The sequence below is a fragment of the Oncorhynchus mykiss genome, chromosome 5, assembly GCF_057628025.1.
Source record: "Oncorhynchus mykiss isolate SJ-2025 chromosome 5, ASM5762802v1, whole genome shotgun sequence".
Classification (NCBI taxonomy): Eukaryota; Metazoa; Chordata; class Actinopteri; order Salmoniformes; family Salmonidae; genus Oncorhynchus; species Oncorhynchus mykiss.
In genome coordinates this window covers 5,025,001-5,049,000 of record NC_143026.1, presented here as the reverse complement: position 1 = coordinate 5,049,000, position 24,000 = coordinate 5,025,001, and the positions used below count along the sequence as shown (strand labels likewise).

At 46.7% G+C, this 24,000-nt stretch overlaps 1 protein-coding gene across 2 annotated transcripts in view; it reads right to left on the bottom strand.

Annotated features, from left to right (window-relative positions):
• LOC110524935 (ras-related protein Rab-27B) overlaps nt 1-24,000 on the bottom strand; it is a 130,840-nt gene that overhangs the window by 17,254 nt on the left and 89,586 nt on the right. For both annotated transcript variants that reach the window (XM_036976653.2, XM_036976654.2), the window contains exon 2: nt 1,010-1,111. In XM_036976653.2, coding sequence (XP_036832548.2) covers nt 1,010-1,092 — 83 coding nt within the window. In that variant the 5' untranslated portion in view covers nt 1,093-1,111. The remainder of the gene's footprint in view (nt 1-1,009; nt 1,112-24,000) is intronic.

Below are 24,000 nucleotides of genomic sequence, written 5' to 3'. Positions count from 1 at the left end.
ACCCCCACCACATAACACCTCCTCCTCCATGCTTCATGGTGGGAAATACACATGCGGAGATCATCCGTTCACCTACTCTGTGTCTCACAAAGACACGGCGGTTGGAACCAACATTTTTACATTTGGACTCCAGACCAAAGGACAAATTTCCACAGGTCTAACGTCCATTGCTCATGTTTCTTGGCCCAAGCAAGTGTCCTCTTCTTATTGGTGTCCTTTAGTAGTGGTTTCTTTGTAGCAATTCGACCACGAAGGCTTGATTCACACGGTCTCCTCTGAACAGTTGCTGTTGAGATGTGTCTGTTACTTGAACTCTGTGAAGCATTTATTTGGGCTGCAATTTCTGAGGCTGGTAACTCTAATGAACGTATCCTCTGCAGCAGAGGTGACTCTGGGTCCTCATGAGAGCCAGTTTCATCACAGAGCCTGATGGTTTTTGCGACTGAACATGAAGAAACTGTCAAAGATATTTTCCGTATTGACCTTGATGTCTTAATTAAAATAATGGTGGACTGTCGTTTCTCTTGGCTTATTTGAGCAGTTTTTACCATAATATGGACTTGGTCGTTTACCAAATAGGGCAATCTTCTGTATAACCCTAATTTATCACAACACATCTGATTGGCTCAAATCTATTACGAAAGAAAGAACTTCCACAAATTAACTTTAAGAAGGCACACCTGTTAATTGAAATGCATTCCAGGTGACTACCTCGTGAAGTTGGTTGAGATAATGCCATTAGTGTGCAAATCTGCCATCAAGTCAAAGGGTGGCTATTTGAGGAATCTAAAATATATTTTCATTGTTTAACACTTTTTTGGTTACTACATGATTCCATATGTGTGATAATTGGTGTCTTCACTATTATTCTACAATGTAGAAAATAGTACAAAAATAAAATAATACCCTTGAATGAGACCGGTACTGTATATAGATCCATGAAGGTATTGAATCGTGTTGAAAGGGAAAGATGCACATCCCTAATAACTAGTTGTGTGTGTGTGTGTACCTGTATAGAAAAGTTGTCTTCCCTACTCCAGAGTCCCCCAGAGCCAGGAGCTTGATCAGGTAATCATAGTCCCCATCAGTCATCGTGCTGACCGCGCTGAACCTGGAGTAAACAAAACAAGAAGAAGTCATTTTTAAAGGTATTTGGTATGACTCCACTGGGGATTAAACCAACAACTTTCCAATCTCAGGGGAGACACTTTAACCACAAGGTCACTGAGTACATGACAGCGGATTCATCACAGCCTGTCTGACACATTCATTCATACAGTTGAAGTCAGAAGTTTACATACACCTTAGACCAATACGTTTCACAATTCCTGACATTTAATCCTAGTAAAAATTCCCTGTCTTAGGTCAGTTAGGATCACCACTTTATTTTAAGAATTTGAAATGTCAGAATAATAGTAGAGAAAAGGATTTATTTCAGCTTTTATTTCTTTCATCACATTCCCAGTGGGTCAGAAGTTTACATACACTCAATTAGTATTTGGTAGCGTTGCCTTTAAATTGTTTAACTTGGGTCAAATGTTTCGGGTAGCCTATCACAAGCTTCCCACAATAAGTGATAGGTGATTGTTGGCCCATTCCTCCTGACAGAGCTGGTGTAACTGAGTCAGGTTTGTAGGCCTCCTTGCTCGCACACACTTTTTTAGTTCGGCCCACAGATTTTCTATGGGATTGAGGTCAGGGCTTTGTGATGGCCACCCTAATACCTTGACTTTGTTGTCCTTAAGCCATTTTGCCACAACTTTGGAAGTATGCTTGGGGTCATTGTCCATTTGGAAGACCCATTTGCGACCAAGCTTTAAATCCTGACTGATGTGTCTTCAATATATCCACATCATTTTCCTACCTCATGATGCCATCTATTTCTTGAAGTGCACCAGTCCCTCCTGCAGCAAAGCACCCCCACAACATGATGCTGCCACCACCGTGCTTCACGGTTGGGATGGTGTTCTTTGGCTTGCAAGCCTCCCCATTTCCTCCAAACATAAATGGTTATTACGGCCAAACGGTTATATTTTTGTTTCATTAGACCAGAGGATATTTCTCCAAAAAGTGTGATCTTTGTCCCCATATACAGTTGCAAACCGTAGTCTGGCTTTTTTTATGGCGGTTTTGGAGCAGTGGGTTCTTCCTTGTTGAGTGGCCTTTCAGGTTATGTCGATATAGGACTCATTTTACTGTGGATATAGATACTTCTGTTCCTGTTTTATTTTTTTTCATTTATTTTTTCACCTTTATTTAACCAGGTAGATTAGTTGAGAACAAGTTCTCATTTTCATCTGCGACCTGGCCAAGATAAAGCAAAGCAGTTCGACACAAACAACAACACAGAGTTACACATGGAATAAACAAACGTACAGTCAATAACACAACAGAAAAAAGTCTATATACATTGTGTGCAAATGAGGTAAGATAAGGCAAGTAAGGCAATAAATAGGCCATAGTGGCAAAATAATTACAATTTAGCAATTAAACACTGGAGTGATAGATAGTTTCCTCCAGCATCTTCACAAGGTCCTTTGCTGTTGTTCTGGGATTGATTTGCACTTTTCGCACCAAAGTACGTTCATCTCTAGGAGACAGAATGCGTCTCCTTCCTGAGGGGTATGACGGCTGCGTGGTCCCATAGTGTTTATACTTGCGTACTATTGTTTGTACAGATGAACGTGGTACCTTCAGGTGTTTGGAAATGGCTCCCAAATGATGAACCAGACTTGTGGAGGTCCATTTTTACCATTTTTTTCTGAGGTCTTGGCTGATTTCTTTTGATTTTCCCATAATGTCAAGAAAAGAGACACTGAGTTTGAAGGTAGGCCTTGAAATACATCCACAGGTACACCTCCAATTGACTCAAATGATGTCAATTAGCCTATCAGAAGCTTCTAAAGCCATGACATAATTTTCTGGAATTTTCCAAGCTGTTTAAAGGCACAGTCAACTTCGTGCATGTAAACTTCTGACCCACTGGAATTGTGATACAGTGAAATATACGTGAAATAATATGTCTGTAAACAATTGTTGGAAAAATTACTTGTGTCATGCACAAAGTAGATGTCCTAACTGACTTGCCCAAACTACAGTGTGTTAACAAGAAATTTGTGGAGTGGTTGAAAAACGAGTTTTAATGACTCCAACCTAAGTGTATGTATGTAAACTCCCAACTTCAACTCATACAAGTTGGAAACAAACAACGGGAACTGGCCTGGGGTCAGTAAGTTTTGTCAAACAAACAACGGGAAACTGGCCTGGGGTCAGTAAAGGTTTGCCAAACAGACAACGGGGAGTTGTCCTGGGGTCGGTAAAGGTTTGCCAAACAGACAACAGGGAGCTGTCCTGGGGTCGGTAAAGGTTTGCCAAACAGACAACGGGGAGCTGTCCTGGGGTCAGTAAAGGTTTGCCAAACAGACAACAGGGAGCTGTCCTGGGGTCAGTAAAGGTTTGCCAAACAGACAACGGGGAACTGGCCTGGGGTCAGTAAAGGTTTGCCAAACAGACAACGGGGAACTGGCTTGGGGTCAGTAAATGTTTGCCAAACAGACAACGGGGAGCTGTCCTGGGGTCAGTAAAGGTTTGCCAAACAGACAACAGGGAGCTGTCCTGGCGTCAGTAAAGGTTTGCCAAACAGACAACGGGGAACTGGCCTGGGGTCAGTAAAGGTTTGCCAAACAGACAACGGGGAGCAGTCCTGGGGTCAGTAAAGGTTTGCCAAACAGACAATGGGGAGCTGTCCTGGGGTCAGTAAAGGTTTGCCAAACAGACAACGGGGAGCTGTCCTGGGGTCAGTAAAGGTTTGCCAAACAGACAACAGGGAGCTGTCCTGGGGTCAGTAAAGGTTTGCCAAACAGACAACGGGGAAATGGCCTGGGGTCAGTAAAGGTTTGCCAAACAGACAACGGGGAACTGGCCTGGGGTCAGTAAAGGTTTGCCAAACAGACAACGGGGAACTGGCCTGGGGTCAGTAAAGAAACAGACCGAAGCGAAACGGCCCAACGTCATAATAACAAACGCAACTTTATTTGATCCAATAAAATGTAATGTGACCAGTCATACAATACAGATCTCTGGTCTAGATCAGACAAACGTGATTTGGTCAGAACAAGAACAGTGGCACACTAATGTAGACAGTCATCTCATCTCCTGTTAACAAATGACTCTCTGGTCTAGTTTTAGTAGGCTCACGTGGAACCACAAACATCAACAACGTCCATGTCATGAGAAGGTTCTGAGAGACTTGACTAATGGAAGTCTAATTTTGTCTCCTTAAAAACATGCAAAACACACAAACACATACCCTGTCCCATCTGGACAAGAGGAATACGTGTGTTAGAACGCTGTTCATTGACTACAGCTCAGTATTCATAGTGCCCTCCAAGCTCACCATTAAGCTTGATTAACCCTGGGTCTCAGCCCCGCCCACCACCCCCTCAGGTGATGAAGGTAGGAAACAACATCTCCACTTTGCTGATCCTCAACACTGGGGCCCCACTACGGGGGGGGGGGGGGGGGGGGGGGGCAACTGCACTGCCCACAACTGCAGGGTTCTCCAGAGGTTGGTGCGGTCTGCACAACGCATCACCGAGGGAAAACTACCTGCCCTCCAGGACACCTACACCACCCGATGTCACAGGAAGGCCAAAAAGATCATCAAGGACAACAACCACCCGAACCCACTGCCTGTTCCCCACATCTATCATCCAGAAGGCGAGGTCAGTACAGGTGCATCAAAGCTGGGACCGAGAGACTGAAAAACAGCTTCTATCTCAAGGCCATCAGACTGTTGTTAAACAGCCACCACTAACACTGAGTGGCTGCTGCCTACATATAGACTTGAAATCATTGGCCACTTTAATATTGCCACTTTAATAATGTTTACAACAAAAACAAAAGAAACAAATGACTCATCTCATATGAATATACTGTATTTTATAGAATCTATTGCATCTTGCCGCTCTGTCATCGCTCATCCACATATTTATATATTCTTATTCCATTCCTTTACTTAGATCTGTGTGTATTAGGTAGTTGTTGTGGAATTGTTTGATTACTTGTTATTGCTGCACTGTCGGAACTAGAAGCACAAGCATTTGGCTACACTCGCATTAACATCTGCTAACCATGTGTATGTGACCAATAAAATCTGATTTGATTTAATTCAATGTGTAAGGTCAGTCTGGGCTGTGACATGATTGGTTCTATAGGTTGACAATGACTGGTCCTGTTACGAAGGAACTCGTTTCACTGTAGGCCACGTGAGGAGATGTATAAAACAGACAACACTATGAAAGAGACGAGCTGTCATATCTCATGCCGGACTGGACATTCAGACTTCAACACATTAATGATGTGCCAGATCTCTGGTCTAGACATTCCTTCAGACTAGTTGTAGCTCTCCGGTGGTCCCGTCTCGGCCATTCTAGTCTATATCCCTCCTAACTCCTTTATTTTTATTTTTCAAAATAAATGATTACATCGGTAATCTGATCTCTTTAATCTATACAGTTGAAGTCTGAAGTTTACATACACTTAGGTTGGAATTATTAAAACTCATTTTTCAACCGCTCCACACATTTCTTGTTAACAAACTATAGTTTTGGCAAGTCGGTTAGGACATGTATTTTGTGCATGACACAAGTCATTTTCCCAACAATTGTTTACAGACAGATTATTTCACTTATAATTCACTGTATCACAATTCCAGTGTCTCTTTGCTTGACATCATGGGAAAATCAAAAAAAATCAGCCAAGACCTCAGATAAAAAAACTGTTTCATCCTTGGGAGCAATTTCCAAACACCTGAAGGTACCACGTTCATCTGTACAAACAATAGTACGCAAGTATAAACACCATGGGACCATGCAGCCATCATACCCCTCAAGAAGGAGATGCGTTCTGTCTCCTAGAGATGAACGTACTTTGGTTCGAAAAGTGCAAATCAATCCCAGAACAACAGCAAAGGACCTTGTGAATATGCTGGAGGAAACGGGTACAAAATTATCTATATCCACACGACATAACCTGAAAGGCCCTCAGCAAGGAAGAAGCCACTGCTCCAAAACCACCATAAAAAAGCCAGGCAACTGCACATGGGGACAAAGATCGTACTTTTTGGAGAAATGTCCTCTGGTCTGATGAAACAAAAATAGAACTGTTTGGCCATAATGACCATCATTATGTTTGGAGGAGAAAGCGAGAGGCTTGCAAGCTGAAAACACCATCCCAACCGTGAAGCACGGGGGTGGCAGCATCATGTTGTGGGGGTGCTTTGCTGCAGGAGGGACTGGTGCACTTCACAAAATAGATGGCATCATGAGGCAGGAAAATTATGTGGATATATTGAAGCAACATCTCAAGACATCAGTCAGGATTTAAAGCTTGGTCGCAAATGGGTCTTTCAAATGGACAATGACCCCAAACTAAAGTTGTGGCAAAATGGCTTAAGAACAACAAAGTCAAGGTATTGGGGTGGCCATCACAAAGCCCTGACCTCAATCCCATAATTTGTTGACAGAATTGAAAAAGCGTGTGCGAGCAAGGAGGCTTACAAACCTGACTCAGTTACACCAGCTCTGTCAGGAGGAATGGGCCAACATTCACCCAAATTATTGTGGGAAGCTTGTGGAAGGCTACCTGAAACGTTTGACCCAAGTTAAACAATTTAAAGGCAACGCTACCAAATACTAATTGAGTGTATGTAAACGTCTGACCCACTGGGAATATGATGAAAGAAATAAAAGCTGAAATAAATAATTCTCTCTACTATTATTCTGACATTTCACAGTCTTAAACTAAAGTGGTGATCCTAAGACAGGGAATTTTTACTAGAATTATATGTCAGGAATTGTGAAAAACTGAGTTTAAATGTATTTGGCTAAGGCGTACTTCCGACTTCAACTGTATATACATATATATATATATATATATATATATGTATATACAATATAACTGTCTATATACACATATATATATATATATAAATAGACAATTATATATTATGCTATGGGTCAGATGTTAGACTGTGGCCTTCTGGGAAAGAGCCTGGGAGCGCCAGTCATTGGGTGAGTAGACAGGGCGTATCGGGGGAAACCGCGTGTGTTTTATGTGTTCTCTCTCAGAAGGGGTGGCACATGATATCATCCCCATGAGGTGCTCCTCTGGTTGGATGGGAAAGCAGAGACATCTACTGACTGTACTGTGTTTACCCCCCCCCCCCCCCCACCCCCTCCAGATACCACGGTACCATTATCCATTCACTCTACACAGACAGTTAATTGTGAGGAAAGGAAAAGAGTCCTTCTAAATAGAGTCCAGTTGGATCTCAGAAGGTTCCGCATAACATAATGTCTTAATTGCAAGTTGCTTTGGATGACACTGTTAGTCAAATTACCATATTATTATTATTATTAGTGGTAAAACAAAGTTATCAGATCGCAAATGGCTTTTAGGTCCCCAAAGAGGAGGTCCTTTGGTTTAGCTTTAGTGGCTCAGTCTATGTCCCTGTTCCTGTTGTGCGTCGAGTCTGTTTGTTTGCCTCACTGACCCTGTGGATTATATTTAGACAAGAAGATCATGAGACTCCAATTCACTCAGTAGAGAGAGAAAGAGAGAGACGAGAGAGAGAGAGAGCTGGAGGGCAACAGCACGGCACCACCTTATCTCTCAGCTGTCCAAGCAGCTCTTTTAAAAACACATTTAGGAAAAGTTGATGGGGGGGGGGGGGGGGGACACTTTTACAACAGCAGAGTAATTAGAATCTTAAAATCACATAACTGTTCAAAAACGGCTCTGGCAGTTCTATGTTGTTGTTAAAACAGACCCTGGGCCCCTCGTCCCCAGGAGGATGAAAAGTCTATGGATCCATTGTCAGGGGAATCAGGACGTCCTGAGGATGTGATCAGTGGACCTCACTGTCCCTCAGGGGACCTCACTGTCTCTCAGGGGACTTCCTCACTGTCTCAGGGGACCTCCTCACTGTCCCTCAGGGGACCTCCTCACTGTCCCTCAGGGGACCACCTCACTGTCTCTCAGGGGACCTCACTGTCCCTCAGGGTCCTCACTGTCTCTCAGGGGACCTCCTCACTGTCTCAGGGGACCTCCTCACTGTCCCTCAGGGGACCTCCTCACTGTCCCTCAGGGGACCTCCTCACTGTCCCTCAGGGGACCCATGTGTCGTCAGTAGGAGAGTCCGGCGATTGCGCTGTGTCTTCCTTCTGTACAAACACATCTACGGTCTCACTTCATGTACACCAAAATATTTATTTTACCTTTATTTAACAAGGCAAGTCAGTTAAGACACATTTTTATTTTCAATGACAGCCTAGGAACAGTGGGTTAACTGCCTGTTCAGGGGCAGAACGACAGATTTGTACCTTGTCAACTTGGGGATTCGAACTTGCAACTTTTCGGTTACTAGTCCGACGCTCTAACCACTAGGCTACCCTGCCGCCCCAAATAACCCGATGAGTCTGTGCGATTACGATCACCAATCGATTGTCTAGCCTTACGATCAGAGTTATGTTAAAAGGTTCATTACTGAACATCTACTAACCCTCTATTAGTGAATATTAACATGAAGTCATACCATTTTGGATCAGATTGGATCAACACATTATGTTCCAACAGGAGATGCAATACGAGTCTGTCATGTGAAAGGAGGTAGTAGTCCCTGTTTGATTTGAGAATGAGGAAATTGGTTTACTACGTCCAATTCTCTTTCCATTAGTGGGGCCTTTTCTTGTGAATAGCTAGTGAAGAGAGCTGGTAAGTAGAGGAATATGAAATCAACAAGATACTTGAGGACCCCACTGAACAACAACGGTGCAGTCAGACAGGGGCTGCGTTCCAAAATGGCACCCTATTCCTCATTGGTTTCTGGCCAAAGTAGTGCACTATATAGGTCTCCGGCCAAAGATAGGGCACTATATAGGTCTCCGGCCAAAGGTAGTGCACTATATAGGTCTCTGGCCAAAGATAGGGCACTATATAGGTCTCTGGCCAAAGTAGTGCACTATATAGTTCTCTGGACAAAGTAGTGCACTATATAGTTCTCTGGACAAAGTAGTGCACTATATAGGTCTCTGGCCAAAGGTAGGGCACGATATAGGTCTCTGGCCAAAGATAGGGCACTATATAGGTCTCTGGCCAAAGTAGTGCACTATATAGTTCTCTGGCCAAAGTAGTGCACTATATAGTTCTCTGGCCAAAGTAGTGCACTATATAGTTCTCTGGCCAAAGTAGTGCACTATATAGGTCTCTGGCCAAAGGTAGGGCACTATATAGGTCTCTGGCCAAAGGTAGGGCACTATATAGGTCTCTGGCCAAAGGTAGGGCACTATATAGGTCTCTGGCCAAAGGTAGGGCACTATATAGGTCTCTGGCCAAAAGTAGTGCACTATATAGTTCTCTGGCCAAAGTAGTGCACTATATAGGTCTCTGGCCAAAGGTAGTGCACTATATAGTTCTCCGGCCAAAGGTAGGGCACTATATAGGTCTCCGGCCAAAGTAGTGCACTATATAGTTCTCTGGCCAAAGTAGTGCACTATATAGTTCTCTGGCCAAAGTAGTGCACTATATAGGTCTCTGGCCAAAGGTAGGGCACTATATAGGTCTCTGGCCAAAGGTAGTGCACTATATAGGTCTCTGGCCAAAGGTAGGGCACTATATAGGTCTCTGGCCAAAGGTAGGGCACTATATAGGTCTCTGGCCAAAGGTAGGGCACTATATAGGTCTCTGGCCAAAGGTAGTGCACTATATAGGTCTCCGGCCAAAGTAGGGCACTATATAGGTCTCCGGCCAAAGGTAGTGCACTATATAGGTCTCCGGCCAAAGGTAGTGCACTATATAGGTCTCCGGCCAAAGGTAGTGCACTATATAGGTCTCCGGCCAAAGTAGGGCACTATATAGTTCTCTGGCCAAAGGTAGTGCACTATATAGGTCTCCGGCCAAAGTAGGGCACTATATAGGTCTCCGGCCAAAGGTAGTGCACTATATAGGTCTCCGGCCAAAGGTAGTGCACTATATAGGTCTCCGGCCAAAGGTAGTGCACTATATAGGTCTCCGGCCAAAGGTAGTGCACTATATAGGTCTCCGGCCAAAGGTAGTGCACTATATAGGTCTCCGGCCAAAGGTAGTGCACTATATAGGTCTCCGGCCAAAGGTAGTGCACTATATAGGTCTCCGGCCAAAGGTAGTGCACTATATAGGTCTCCGGCCAAAGTAGGGCACTATATAGGTCTCCGGCCAAAGTAGTGCACTATATAGGTCTCTGGCCAAAGATAGGGCACTATATAGGTCTCCGGCCAAAGATAGGGCACTATATAGGTCTCTGGCCAAAGTAGTGCACTATATAGGTCTCTGGCCAAAATAGTGCACTATATAGGTCTCCGGCCAAAGTAGGGCACTATATAGGTCTCTGGCCAAAGTAGGGCACTATATAGGTCTCTGGCCAAAGTAGGGCACTATATAGGTCTCCGGCCAAAGTAGGGCACCACATAGGTCTCCGGCCAAAGTAGTGCACTATATAGTTCTCTGGCCAAAGTAGGGCACTATATAGGTCTCCGGCCAAAGTAGTGCACTATATAGGTCTCCGGCCAAAGTAGGGCACTATATAGGTCTCTGGCCAAAGTAGGGCACTATATAGGTCTCTGGCCAAAGTAGGGCACTATATAGGTCTCCGGCCAAAGTAGGGCACTATATAGTTCTCTGGCCAAAGGTAGTGCACTATATAGGTCTCCGGCCAAAGTAGGGCACTATATAGGTCTCCGGCCAAAGGTAGTGCACTATATAGGTCTCCGGCCAAAGGTAGTGCACTATATAGGTCTCCGGCCAAAGGTAGTGCACTATATAGGTCTCCGGCCAAAGGTAGTGCACTATATAGGTCTCCGGCCAAAGGTAGTGCACTATATAGGTCTCCGGCCAAAGGTAGTGCACTATATAGGTCTCCGGCCAAAGGTAGTGCACTATATAGGTCTCCGGCCAAAGTAGGGCACTATATAGGTCTCCGGCCAAAGTAGTGCACTATATAGGTCTCTGGCCAAAGGTAGTGCACTATATAGGTCTCCGGCCAAAGGTAGTGCACTATATAGGTCTCCGGCCAAAGGTAGTGCACTATATAGGTCTCCGGCCAAAGGTAGTGCACTATATAGGTCTCCGGCCAAAGGTAGTGCACTATATAGGTCTCCGGCCAAAGGTAGTGCACTATATAGGTCTCCGGCCAAAGGTAGTGCACTATATAGGTCTCCGGCCAAAGTAGGGCACTATATAGGTCTCCGGCCAAAGTAGTGCACTATATAGGTCTCTGGCCAAAGATAGGGCACTATATAGGTCTCCGGCCAAAGATAGGGCACTATATAGGTCTCTGGCCAAAGTAGTGCACTATATAGGTCTCTGGCCAAAATAGTGCACTATATAGGTCTCCGGCCAAAGTAGGGCACTATATAGGTCTCTGGCCAAAGTAGGGCACTATATAGGTCTCTGGCCAAAGTAGGGCACTATATAGGTCTCCGGCCAAAGTAGGGCACCACATAGGTCTCCGGCCAAAGTAGTGCACTATATAGTTCTCTGGCCAAAGTAGGGCACTATATAGGTCTCCGGCCAAAGTAGTGCACTATATAGGTCTCCGGCCAAAGTAGGGCACTATATAGGTCTCTGGCCAAAGTAGGGCACTATATAGGTCTCTGGCCAAAGTAGGGCACTATATAGGTCTCTGGCCAAAGTAGGGCACTATATAGGTCTCTGGCCAAAGGTAGGGCACTATATAGGTCTCCGGCCAAAGTAGGGCACTATATAGGTCTCTGGCCAAAGGTAGTGCACTATATAGGTCTCCGGCCAAAGTAGGGCACTATATAGGTCTCCGGCCAAAGGTAGTGCACTATATAGGTCTCCGGCCAAAGGTAGTGCACTATATAGGTCTCCGGCCAAAGGTAGTGCACTATATAGGTCTCCGGCCAAAGTAGGGCACTATATAGTTCTCTGGCCAAAGGTAGTGCACTATATAGGTCTCCGGCCAAAGTAGGGCACTATATAGGTCTCCGGCCAAAGGTAGTGCACTATATAGGTCTCCGGCCAAAGGTAGTGCACTATATAGGTCTCCGGCCAAAGGTAGTGCACTATATAGGTCTCCGGCCAAAGGTAGTGCACTATATAGGTCTCCGGCCAAAGGTAGTGCACTATATAGGTCTCCGGCCAAAGGTAGTGCACTATATAGGTCTCCGGCCAAAGGTAGTGCACTATATAGGTCTCCGGCCAAAGTAGGGCACTATATAGGTCTCCGGCCAAAGTAGTGCACTATATAGGTCTCTGGCCAAAGATAGGGCACTATATAGGTCTCCGGCCAAAGATAGGGCACTATATAGGTCTCTGGCCAAAGTAGTGCACTATATAGGTCTCTGGCCAAAATAGTGCACTATATAGGTCTCTGGCCAAAATAGTGCACTATATAGGTCTCCGGCCAAAGTAGGGCACTATATAGGTCTCTGGCCAAAGTAGGGCACTATATAGGTCTCTGGCCAAAGTAGGGCACTATATAGGTCTCCGGCCAAAGTAGGGCACCACATAGGTCTCCGGCCAAAGTAGTGCACTATATAGTTCTCTGGCCAAAGTAGGGCACTATATAGGTCTCCGGCCAAAGTAGTGCACTATATAGGTCTCCGGCCAAAGTAGGGCACTATATAGGTCTCTGGCCAAAGTAGGGCACTATATAGGTCTCTGGCCAAAGTAGGGCACTATATAGGTCTCTGGCCAAAGTAGGGCACTATATAGGTCTCTGGCCAAAGGTAGGGCACTATATAGGTCTCCGGCCAAAGTAGGGCACTATATAGGTCTCTGGCCAAAGGTAGTGCACTATATAGGTCTCCGGCCAAAGTAGGGCACTATATAGGTCTCCGGCCAAAGGTAGTGCACTATATAGGTCTCCGGCCAAAGGTAGTGCACTATATAGGTCTCCGGCCAAAGGTAGTGCACTATATAGGTCTCCGGCCAAAGTAGGGCACTATATAGTTCTCTGGCCAAAGGTAGTGCACTATATAGGTCTCCGGCCAAAGTAGGGCACTATATAGGTCTCCGGCCAAAGGTAGTGCACTATATAGGTCTCCGGCCAAAGGTAGTGCACTATATAGGTCTCCGGCCAAAGGTAGTGCACTATATAGGTCTCCGGCCAAAGGTAGTGCACTATATAGGTCTCCGGCCAAAGGTAGTGCACTATATAGGTCTCCGGCCAAAGGTAGTGCACTATATAGGTCTCCGGCCAAAGGTAGTGCACTATATAGGTCTCCGGCCAAAGTAGGGCACTATATAGGTCTCCGGCCAAAGTAGTGCACTATATAGGTCTCTGGCCAAAGATAGGGCACTATATAGGTCTCCGGCCAAAGATAGGGCACTATATAGGTCTCTGGCCAAAGTAGTGCACTATATAGGTCTCTGGCCAAAATAGTGCACTATATAGGTCTCCGGCCAAAGTAGGGCACTATATAGGTCTCTGGCCAAAGTAGGGCACTATATAGGTCTCTGGCCAAAGTAGGGCACTATATAGGTCTCCGGCCAAAGTAGGGCACCACATAGGTCTCCGGCCAAAGTAGTGCACTATATAGTTCTCTGGCCAAAGTAGGGCACTATATAGGTCTCCGGCCAAAGTAGTGCACTATATAGGTCTCCGGCCAAAGTAGGGCACTATATAGGTCTCTGGCCAAAGTAGGGCACTATATAGGTCTCTGGCCAAAGGTAGGGCACTATATAGGTCTCCGGCCAAAGTAGGGCACTATATAGGTCTCTGGCCAAAGTAGGGCACTATATAGGTCTCCGGCCAAAGTAGGGCACCACATAGGTCTCCGGCCAAAGTAGTGCACTATATAGTTCTCTGGCCAAAGTAGGGCACTATATAGGTCTCTGGCCAAAGTAGGGCACTATATAGGTCTCTGGCCAAAGTAGGGCACTATATAGGTCTCCGGCCAAAGTAGGGCACTATATAGGGAAAATGGAGCCATTTGGGATGCAGTCAGTGTGATTCAGGCAGAAGGTTTTAGACACCGCACCATTGAAGAAGACTGATTTGAAGTGTCTCCAGATGCATCCCATTACAATACATTTCTCCACCTCCAACACCAGCCGTTGGCTACAGAACAGCACTTTCAATCTGGAAATTTGTGCACCAGTGATTAGATGAGAGTAGTATTGGCCTATTGAGGCTGGCTCCTATTTATTGTTTTACTAGCAGACAATTTATTACTACAAACAGTAGCTATAGTACACAGTGGTACAATGAAATTCTGAAACACATTAAAACTTTAACGAGCCAAGGAGAGGGGTGGGTATGACTTGATGTCTCGTTCAATTTTGTAATGGAAATATTTCCTTGTTAGATAAGGCAACGTCAACACAAATTATGTAATCCTGTAAAATAGGAAGCAAGCTTTTCAAATAAAAGACATTCTGAACGCTGTCTGATCTCAATTTTGATAAGCTGCTAAACATAATAACCCTGCTGCCAGTCTAGACAAACTAGTTCTGGCTTTTAATAGCAGGTAGCCTAGTAGTTAGAGCGTTGGGCCAGTAACCGAAAGGTTGCTGGATCGAATCCCCGAGCTGACAAGGTAAACATCTGTTGTTCTGTCCCTGAACAAAGGCACTGTTCCCCGGTAGGCCGTCATTGTAAATAAGGATTTGTTTTTAACCTCTTGAGTGTAGGGGGCAGTATTTTGATGTTTGGATGAAAAACGTACCCAACTGAAACGGCATATTTCTCAGGCCCAGAATCTAGAGATTAGGATAGAAAACAGTCTAAAGTTTCCAAAACTGTCAAAATATTGTCTGTGAGTATAACAGAACTGATATTGCAGGCGAAAACCTGAGGAAAATCCAACAAGGAAGTGCTGTTTTTCCTGAAAGCTCTCTTCCATTGCATGCCTTGCCTCCATTTAAAGGGATATCAACCAGATTCCTTTTCCTATGGCTTCCACATGTTGTGAACAGTCTTTAGACATAGTTGTCAGTCTTTTATTTTGAAAAATGAGCGAGAAAGATCACATCGCGTCATTGGATGGCTGGGTGCCAGCAGCGTTTTGCATGCGCCAACAGAGTGGAGCAGACATTTTCTCTCTCTCTCCTATTGAAGAAGATACAGTCCCAGTTGTAATATTATTGATTATATATTGTAAAAACAACCTGAGGATTGATTACAAAAAACGTTTGACATGTTTCTACGAACTTTACGGATACTATTTGGAATTTTCGTCTGCCCCATCATGACCGCTCGAGCCTGTGGATTTCTGAACATAACGCGCCAACCAAATGGAGCTATTTATAATCTTTATGGAAGAAAAGGAACATTTATTGTGTAACTGGGAATCTCGTGAGTGCAAACATCCGAAGATCATCAAAGGTAAGCGATTCATTTTATTGCTTTTCTGACCAATCTACTTTGCTGCTAGCTGTTTGTAATGTTTTGTCTGTTGAGAGAGATGTCCTTACATAAACGCTTGGTTTGCTTTCGCCGAAAAGCTTTTTTGAAATCTGACACGCCAGGTGGATTAACAACAAGCTAAACTGTGTTTTGCTATATTGCACTTGTGATTTCATGAAAATTAAATATTTTTAGTAATTTAATTTGAATTTGGCGCTCTGCAATTTAGCAGATGTTGACGAAAATGATCCCGCTAACGGGATGGGTGCACCAAGAAGTTTTAACTGACTTGCCTAGTTGCCTATTTATTTTATTTAAACAAAGCTCTTACTACTGCCCCCATAGAGAGATCTAGACCAGTCCTCTACTGAACTGCTTTTGAATAGTGATTTGATAAATAAGTAGATTTTTTCCTAAGACCTCGATCATGCATCTGTAACAGAATATGAGTCCTTATCCTACACACCAACATCTGACTTGCGGCCACAGTTACCACGACCAGGAAATGGTTCGTCCTGTTGAAAAGGAAGCAGCAGATGTCTTATCAAATCAAAAAGTATTGGTCACGTGGTTAGCAGGTGTCATTGTGAGTGTAGCGAAATGCTTCTTCAGATGTCAGTAATTCAAAAGAAGAAGCGTTCCAAAGGAGACATTACAAAAAACAAAATAGGTTAATTATCGTTCCATCGACTGAGAATGAAACATTAAAAATTGTCAACAATATTGTTCATGAATAATGATGAGTGAGAAAGTAAGACGCACACATACAGTGGGGCAAAAAAAATATTTAGTCAGCCACCAATTGTGCAAGTTCTCCACTTAAAAAGATGAGAGAGGCCTGTAATTTTCATCATAGGTACACTTCAACTATGACAGACAAAATGAGAAAAAAAAAATCCAGAAAATCACATTGTAGGATTTTTAATGAATTTATTTGCAAATGGAAAATAAGTATTTGGTCACCTACAAACAAGCAAGTGGGAGAACTTGCACAATTGGTAGCTGACTAAATACTTTTTCCCCCCACTGTATCATACCCCCAAGACATGCTAACCTCTCACCAATTACAATAACAGGGGAGGTTAGAATTGTTGGTGGGGTATGTTATTTATGCCTCTGTAATTTTCTCACTCATCATCATTCACGATTCATTCAGGACTATCCGTAACCATGGTAGCATCCACATGAATGTAGGAGTGTTTAGAAACATGTTATATTCTTATTTACAGTAAAAGTGACTCCAAAATGACACAGTACATTATTTACCATTCATTTCTATTTGGGCACAAAATCATCTAAAACACAAACAAAACAAAGTGAAAATGTAGCCAACAAGTTTGTAGAGTCACAAGCCTGATGTAAATCAGAAGAGCTATTAGGTTAACAGAGCATCTCTCTGTGTTGACAGACAGTCCTATACGTCAACCACAGCTTCTATAGGAGTCTCCCTGCTGGTCCTATTCATTACGCCTAAAAACAGGAGTCCCAACCTGGGAACTAGCTGAACTTGCCCAGATTAAAAAAAGAAGAAGATTGTTTTCATTTGTTGTTGCAACACGTTCGGCTACGGTGTTGGCACTAATGAATACGACCTGGAATACGACCTATGTGTTGACAGCATTCTAAATCTATCTGACTATTCAGCCTCTATACGGAAGCCTTAAACCGGTAAGCTAAATGGGAGACATCCCTCCTCTTGGTTGGACTGAGCTGTCATGAATTCTAGGAAGTGAGTTCTCTATAGGGAAGAGGTCTCTACGGGGAAGGTCTCTACGGGGAAGGTCTCTACGGGGAAGGTCTCTACGGGGAAGGGCTCTACAGGGAAGCGTGCATACCCAAACAGTCACCTGAGGCTCAGCCTAACAGCATAATGATCTCTTATCTGTCTGCATTATCTCAAGCCTGTGTTTATGTGCGCGTGTGTGCGCGTGTGCGCGTGTGTGTATGTGCATTTGCGTGAGTGTGTGATCGTATCTGACGAGTTGGACGTTGTTCTGTTTCTTTTTCCCCCAGAACAGAAATGTAATGATTGTATCTCTACATCTGAGGCACTGAAGGTTGGAGAGATTGGTCACTCAGCTTCTAGCTGGTTTCTGCAGCGAGGCAGGCTGTTGGTCTACAGAAACTATTGATTGGCTGTAGCCTCCGGGAGGACAGGTCTGGGAAGTGTTTTTGTGTGTTTGTGACACATTCCCACTGCTGATTGCTTTAGAAGTTTCAGGAGAGCCATTTCTCTCACCACTGCGCCAGTCAATACAGCTATGGACCCTGGTATTGAATACTTAGACAGACATGTGTCAGCCACATGCTCAAATGCCAAAAAAACATTTGTTTCAGATTCTGTCCCCAAAAAACTGCTTTCATTTGAGCTAGTTCAACAAGAGAAATGATCAAGTTGTCAAGTCTACTGTAGGAGTCGACCTAACCTAGGGTCAGTCAATTACCCCAAGAAAGAGAGGTGAATTGTTCTATGTAAACAATAATAAATCGTAGCGTACCTGACATGACGGGATCAGGTGGCCTTTCAAAAGGGTTCAGACCACTTTCAGCAGCTCAGACTCATGTGTGTAAGGTTTGTGAGTAAGTCCCTGCATGTGTTCTATCTGATATGTAAACCCTTCTCATCTCCCTGCTATCCCTGAGCCCCATGGAGTAGAAGGCAGGAGGGTGAACTAATCCCTGTAGCAGCAGCAGCAGCTCCAGTCAGACAGTAAGGTTAGCAGTGTTGGAGGTCAACCTGGGAGATCGATCTAACACAGAGGGAGAGAAGCCGGGACCAAGGTGGACCAAGGCAGACCGAGGTGGACCAAGGCTGACCGAGGTGGACCAAGGCTGACCAGGGCAGACCAAGGTGGACCAAGGTGGACCAAGGCAGACCGAGGTGGACCAAGGCTGACCAGGGCTGACCAAGGTGGACCAAGGCAGACCAAGGTGGACCAAGGTGGACCAAGGCAGACCGAGGTGGACCAAGGCTGACCAAGGTGGACCAAGGCTGACCAAGGCTGACCAAGGTGGACCAAGGCAGACCGAGGTGGACCAAGGCTGACCAAGGTGGACCAAGGCTGACCAAGGTGGACCAAGGCAGACCGAGGTGGACCAAGGCTGACCGAGGTGGACCAAGGCTGACCAGGGCAGACCAAGGTGGACCAAGGCTGACCAAGGTGGACCAAGGCTGACCAAGGCGGACCAAGGCTGACCAAGGCGGACCAAGGTGGACCAAGGCTGACCAAGGCTGACCAAGGTGGACCAAGGCAGACCGAGGTGGACCAAGGCTGACCAAGGTGGACCAAGGCTGACCAAGGTGGACCAAGGTGGACGTTAGTACAGTGGTGAAAATAAGGATGTTCCAACATCCCAGAAAAATAATATATGGTGTGGGTATGGTGTGGGTATAGTGTGGGTATGTGTGGGTATAGTGTGGGTATGGTGTGGGTATAGTGTGGGTATGGTGTGGGTATAGGTGTGGGTATGGGGCGGGTATGGTGTGGGTATGGTGTGGGTATGGTGTGGTATGGTGTGGGTATAGTGTGGGTAAGTGTGTATGGGCGGGTATGGTGTGGTATGGTGTGGGTATGGTGTGGGTATAGTGTGGGTATAGTGTGGGTATGGGGCGGGTATGGTGTGGGTATGGTGTGGGTATGGTGTGGGTATAGAGTGGGTATGGTGTGGGTATGGGGCGGCAGGGTAGTGGTTAGAGCGTTGGACTAGTAACCGGAAGGTTAACCGGAAGGTTGCAAGTTCAAATCCCCGAGGCTGACAAGGTACAAATCTGTCGTTCTGCCCCTGAACAGGCAGTTAACCCACATCTTTTACACCACTGTTTGGAGGCTGGAAATATGTTGAGAGTGGACTAACGTGCGTGGGGAACCGAGTAAATGGGCCCTTTGACAATCAGATGAAAACATCCTGACTGGTTGTGTTTATGCCACAATAAAAAAGGTCATACATTTAAAAAGTGAAATGACTCATCTTTACGACTAGGCCCACAGATATCCTACTGAATGAATAGGGGTTATATGTGTTTCTATCCTACTGAATGAATAGGGTTCTATGTGTTTCTATCCTACTGAATGAATAGGGGGTTGCCATCAAGGCAGAGGGTGGGCTGCCATCAAGGCAGAGGGTGGGCTGCCATCAAGGCAGAGGGTGGGCTGCCATCTAGGCAGAGGGTGGGCTGCCATCAAGGCAGAGTGGGGGGGGGGGGGGGGGGGGGGGGGGTTGCCATCAAGGCAGAGGGGTGGCTGCCATCAAGGCAGGGGGGGGCTGCCATCAAGGCAGGGGGGTGAACTAACACCTGTTGCAGCAGCAGCTCCAGTCAGACAAAAAGGTTAGAGGTGCAGGAAGTCAACCTGGGAGATCGATCTAACAAAAAGACCCAATATAAACGCATATCCTGAGAGAGAAAGGCTGGTAGAAGGGACATGGAGAAACAAGGTAAATATACTCACACAGTCCTCTGATAACCAGGAGATGTACCTGCCTATCCCCCCTCCCTCAGCAGGTACTGACAGTAAAGGCCTATCCCCCCTCCCTCAGCAGGTACTGACAGTAAAGGCCTGTCCCCCCCCTCCCTCAGCAGGTACTGACAGTAAAGGCCTGTCCCCCCTCCCTCACCAGGTAATGACAGTAAAGGCCTGTAACCCCCTCCCTCACCTGGTACTGACAGTAAAGGCCTGTCCCCCCTCCCTCACCAGGTACTGACAGTAACTGCCTATCCCCCTCCCTCACCAGGTACTGACAGTAACTGCCTGTCCCCCCTCCCTCACCAGGTACTGACAGTAACTGCCTGTCCCCCCTCCCTCACCAGGTACTAACAGTAACTGCCTGTCCCCCCTCCCTCACCTGGTACTGACAGTAACTGCCTATCCCCCCTCCTCACCTGGTACTGACAGTAACTGCCTGTCCTCCCTCCCTCACCTGGTACTGACAGTAACTGCCTGTCCCCCCTCCCTCACCTGGTACTGACAGTAACTGCCTATCCCCCCTCCCTCACTTGGTACTGACAGTAACTGCCTGTCCCCCCCCCCTCCCTCACCTAGTACTGACAGTAACTGCCTATCCCCCCTCCCTCACCTGGTACTGACAGTAACTGCCTGTCCCCCCTCCCTCACCTGGTACTGACAGTAAAGACCTATCCCCCCTCCCTCACCTGGTACTGACAGTAACTGCCTGTCCCCCCCTCCCTCACATGGTACTGACAGTAACTGCCTGTCCCCCCCTCCCTCATCTGGTACTGACAGTAACGGCCTGTCCCCCCTCCCTCACCTGGTACTGACAGTAACTGCCTGTCCCCACTCCCCGACCTGGTACTGACAGTAAAGACCTATCCCCCCTCCCTCACCTGGTACTGACAGTAAACTGCCTGTCCCCCCCTCCCTCACATGGTACTGACAGTAACTGCCTGTCCCCCCCTCCCTCACCTGGTACTGACAGTAACGGCCTGTCCCCCCTCCCTCACCTGGTACTGACAGTACTGCCTGTCCCCCCTCCCTCACCTGGTACTGACAGTAAAGACCTATCCCCCCTCCCTCACCTGGTACTGACAGTAACTGCCTGTCCCCCCTCCCTCACCTGGTACTGACAGTAAAGACCTATCCCCCCTCCCTCACCTGGTACTGACAGTAACTGCCTGTCCCCCCCTCCCTCACCTGGTACTGACAGTAACGGCCTGTCCCCCCTCCCTCACCTGGTACTGACAGTAACTGCCTGTCCCCCCTCCCTCACCTGGTACTGACAGTAAAGACCTATCCCCCCTCCCTCACCTGGTACTGACAGTAAAGACCTATCCCCTCTCCCTCACCTGGTACTGACAGTAACTGCCTGTCCCCCCCCCCCCTCCCTCACTTAGTACTGACAGTAACTGCCTATCCCCCCTCCCCGACCTGGTACTGACAGTAAAGACCCCCTCCCTCACCTGGTACTGACAGTAACTGCCTGTCCCCCCCTCCCTCACATGGTACTGACAGTAACTGCCTGTCCCCCCCTCCCTCACCTGGTACTGACAGTAACTGCCTATCCCCACTCCCCGACCTGGTACTGACAGTAACTGCCTGTCCCCCCTCCCTCACCTGGTACTGACAGTAACTGCCTGTCCCCCCCTCCCTCACCTAGTACTGACAGTAACTGCCTGTCCCCCCTCCCTCACCTGGTACTGACAGTAACGGCCTGTCCCCACTCCCTCACCTGGTACTGACAGTAACTGCCTATCCCCCCTCCCCGACCCTGGTACTGACAGTAACTGCCTATCCCCCCTCCTCACCTGGTACTGACAGTAACTGCCTATCCCCCCTCCCTCACCTGGTACTGACAGTAACTGCCTGTCCCCCCTCCCTCACCTGGTACTGACAGTAAAGACCTATCCCCCCTCCCTCACCTGGTACTGACAGTAACTGCCTGTTCCCCCCTCCCTCACCTGGTACTGACAGTAAAGACCTATCCCCCCTCCCTCACCTGGTACTGACAGTAACTGCCTGTCCCCCCCTCCCTCACCTGGTACTGACAGTAACGGCCTGTCCCCCCTCCCTCACCTGGTACTGACAGTAACTGCCTGTCCCCCCTCCCTCACCTGGTACTGACAGTAAAGACCTATCCCCCCTCCCTCACCTGGTACTGACAGTAAAGACCTATCCCCTCTCCCTCACCTGGTACTGACAGTAACTGCCTGTCCCCCCCCCCCCTCCCTCACTTAGTACTGACAGTAACTGCCTATCCCCCCTCCCCGACCTGGTACTGACAGTAAAGACCCCCTCCCTCACCTGGTACTGACAGTAACTGCCTGTCCCCCCTCCCTCACATGGTACTGACAGTAACTGCCTGTCCCCCCTCCCTCACCTGGTACTGACAGTAACTGCCTATCCCCACTCCCCGACCTGGTACTGACAGTAACTGCCTGTCCCCCCTCCCTCACCTGGTACTGACAGTAACTGCCTGTCCCCCCCTCCCTCACCTAGTACTGACAGTAACTGCCTGTCCCCCCCTCCCTCACCTGGTACTGACAGTAACGGCCTGTCCCCACTCCCTCACCTGGTACTGACAGTAACTGCCTATCCCCCCTCCCCGACCTGGTACTGACAGTAACTGCCTATCCCCCCTCCCTCACCTGGTACTGACAGTAACTGCCTATCCCCCCTCCCTCACCTGGTACTGACAGTAACTGCCTATACCCCTCCCTCACCTGGTACTGACAGTAACTGCCTATCCCCCCTCCCTCACCTGGTACTGACAGTAACTGCCTATCCCCCCTCCCTCACCTGGTACTGACAGTAACTGCCTATCCCCCCTCCCTCACCTGGTACTGACAGTAACTGCCTGTCCCCCCCTCCCTCACCTGGTACTGACAGTAACTGCCTATCCCCCCTCCCTCACCTGGTACTGACAGTAACTGCCTATCCCCCCTCCCTCACCTGGTACTGACAGTAAAGACCTGTAAAATAGCCCCATAACATCAAAGATCCACTAGCGTATTTTACAGTAGGTTATTTTCTGCTCGTGCTTTCTCATTTCGACGCCAAACCTACCACTGGTGTGCGCGTGGCCAAATAGCTTTATTTTCATGTCATCCAACACACGTAAAAAGCCTGGAGTTTGAAAAAAACGGCATTGGCACTTGGATGCATAAGTAGAAAAGAACCCCGTACTGTCCAATAGGGTGGCAGATCCTTGATGTCATTGAGCTATTTTGCTTCCACTGGTCCTGGGGCCCTTGTTAAAGTCAATGACATCATTAACTTTACCCAATACATTTTAGCCATAAAACCTGGTGGCCTCTACCAGGAGGCTGAAACTTGGCCTGAATGCCAAGCATCACGTCGAGAGGAAATATTGCACCATCCCTACGATGAAGCATGGTGGTGGCAGCATCATGCTGTGGGGATGTTTTTCAGCGGCAGGAACTGGGAGACTAGTCAGGATCGAGGGAAAGATGAACGGAGCAAAGTACAGAGAGCTCCTTGGTGAAAACCTGCTCCAGAGTGTTCAGGACCTCAGACTGGGGTGAAGGTTCACCTTCCAACAGGACAACGACCCTAAGCACACGGCCAAGACAAGTCTCTGAATGTCCTTGAGTGGCCCAGCCAGAGCACGGACTTGAACCTGATCGAACATCTCTGGAGAGACCTGAAAATAGCTGTGCAGCGACACTCCCCATCCAACCTGACAGAGATTGAGAGGATATGCAGAGAAGAATGGGAGAAACTCTCCAAATACAGGTGTGGCAAACTTGTAGCGTCATACCCAAGAAGACTTGAAGCTGTAATCGCTGCCAAAGGTGCTTCAACAAAGTACTGAGTAAAGATTCTGAATACTTATGTAATTATTATTATTTATGAATTTGCAAAAATTTCTAAAAAACTGTTTTTGCTTTGTCACAAAGGGGTAGATGGGTAATAAAACATAATTACAAATAAAAAAAACATTTTCAATTAAGGCTGTAACAACAACATGTGGAAAACGTAAAGGGGTATGAATACTTTATCAAATCTATAATATAGACCATTATAGGTGAACTGATCTAATCTATAATACAGGTGAACTGATCTAATCTATAATACAGACCATTATAGGTGAACTGATCTAATCTATAATATAGACCA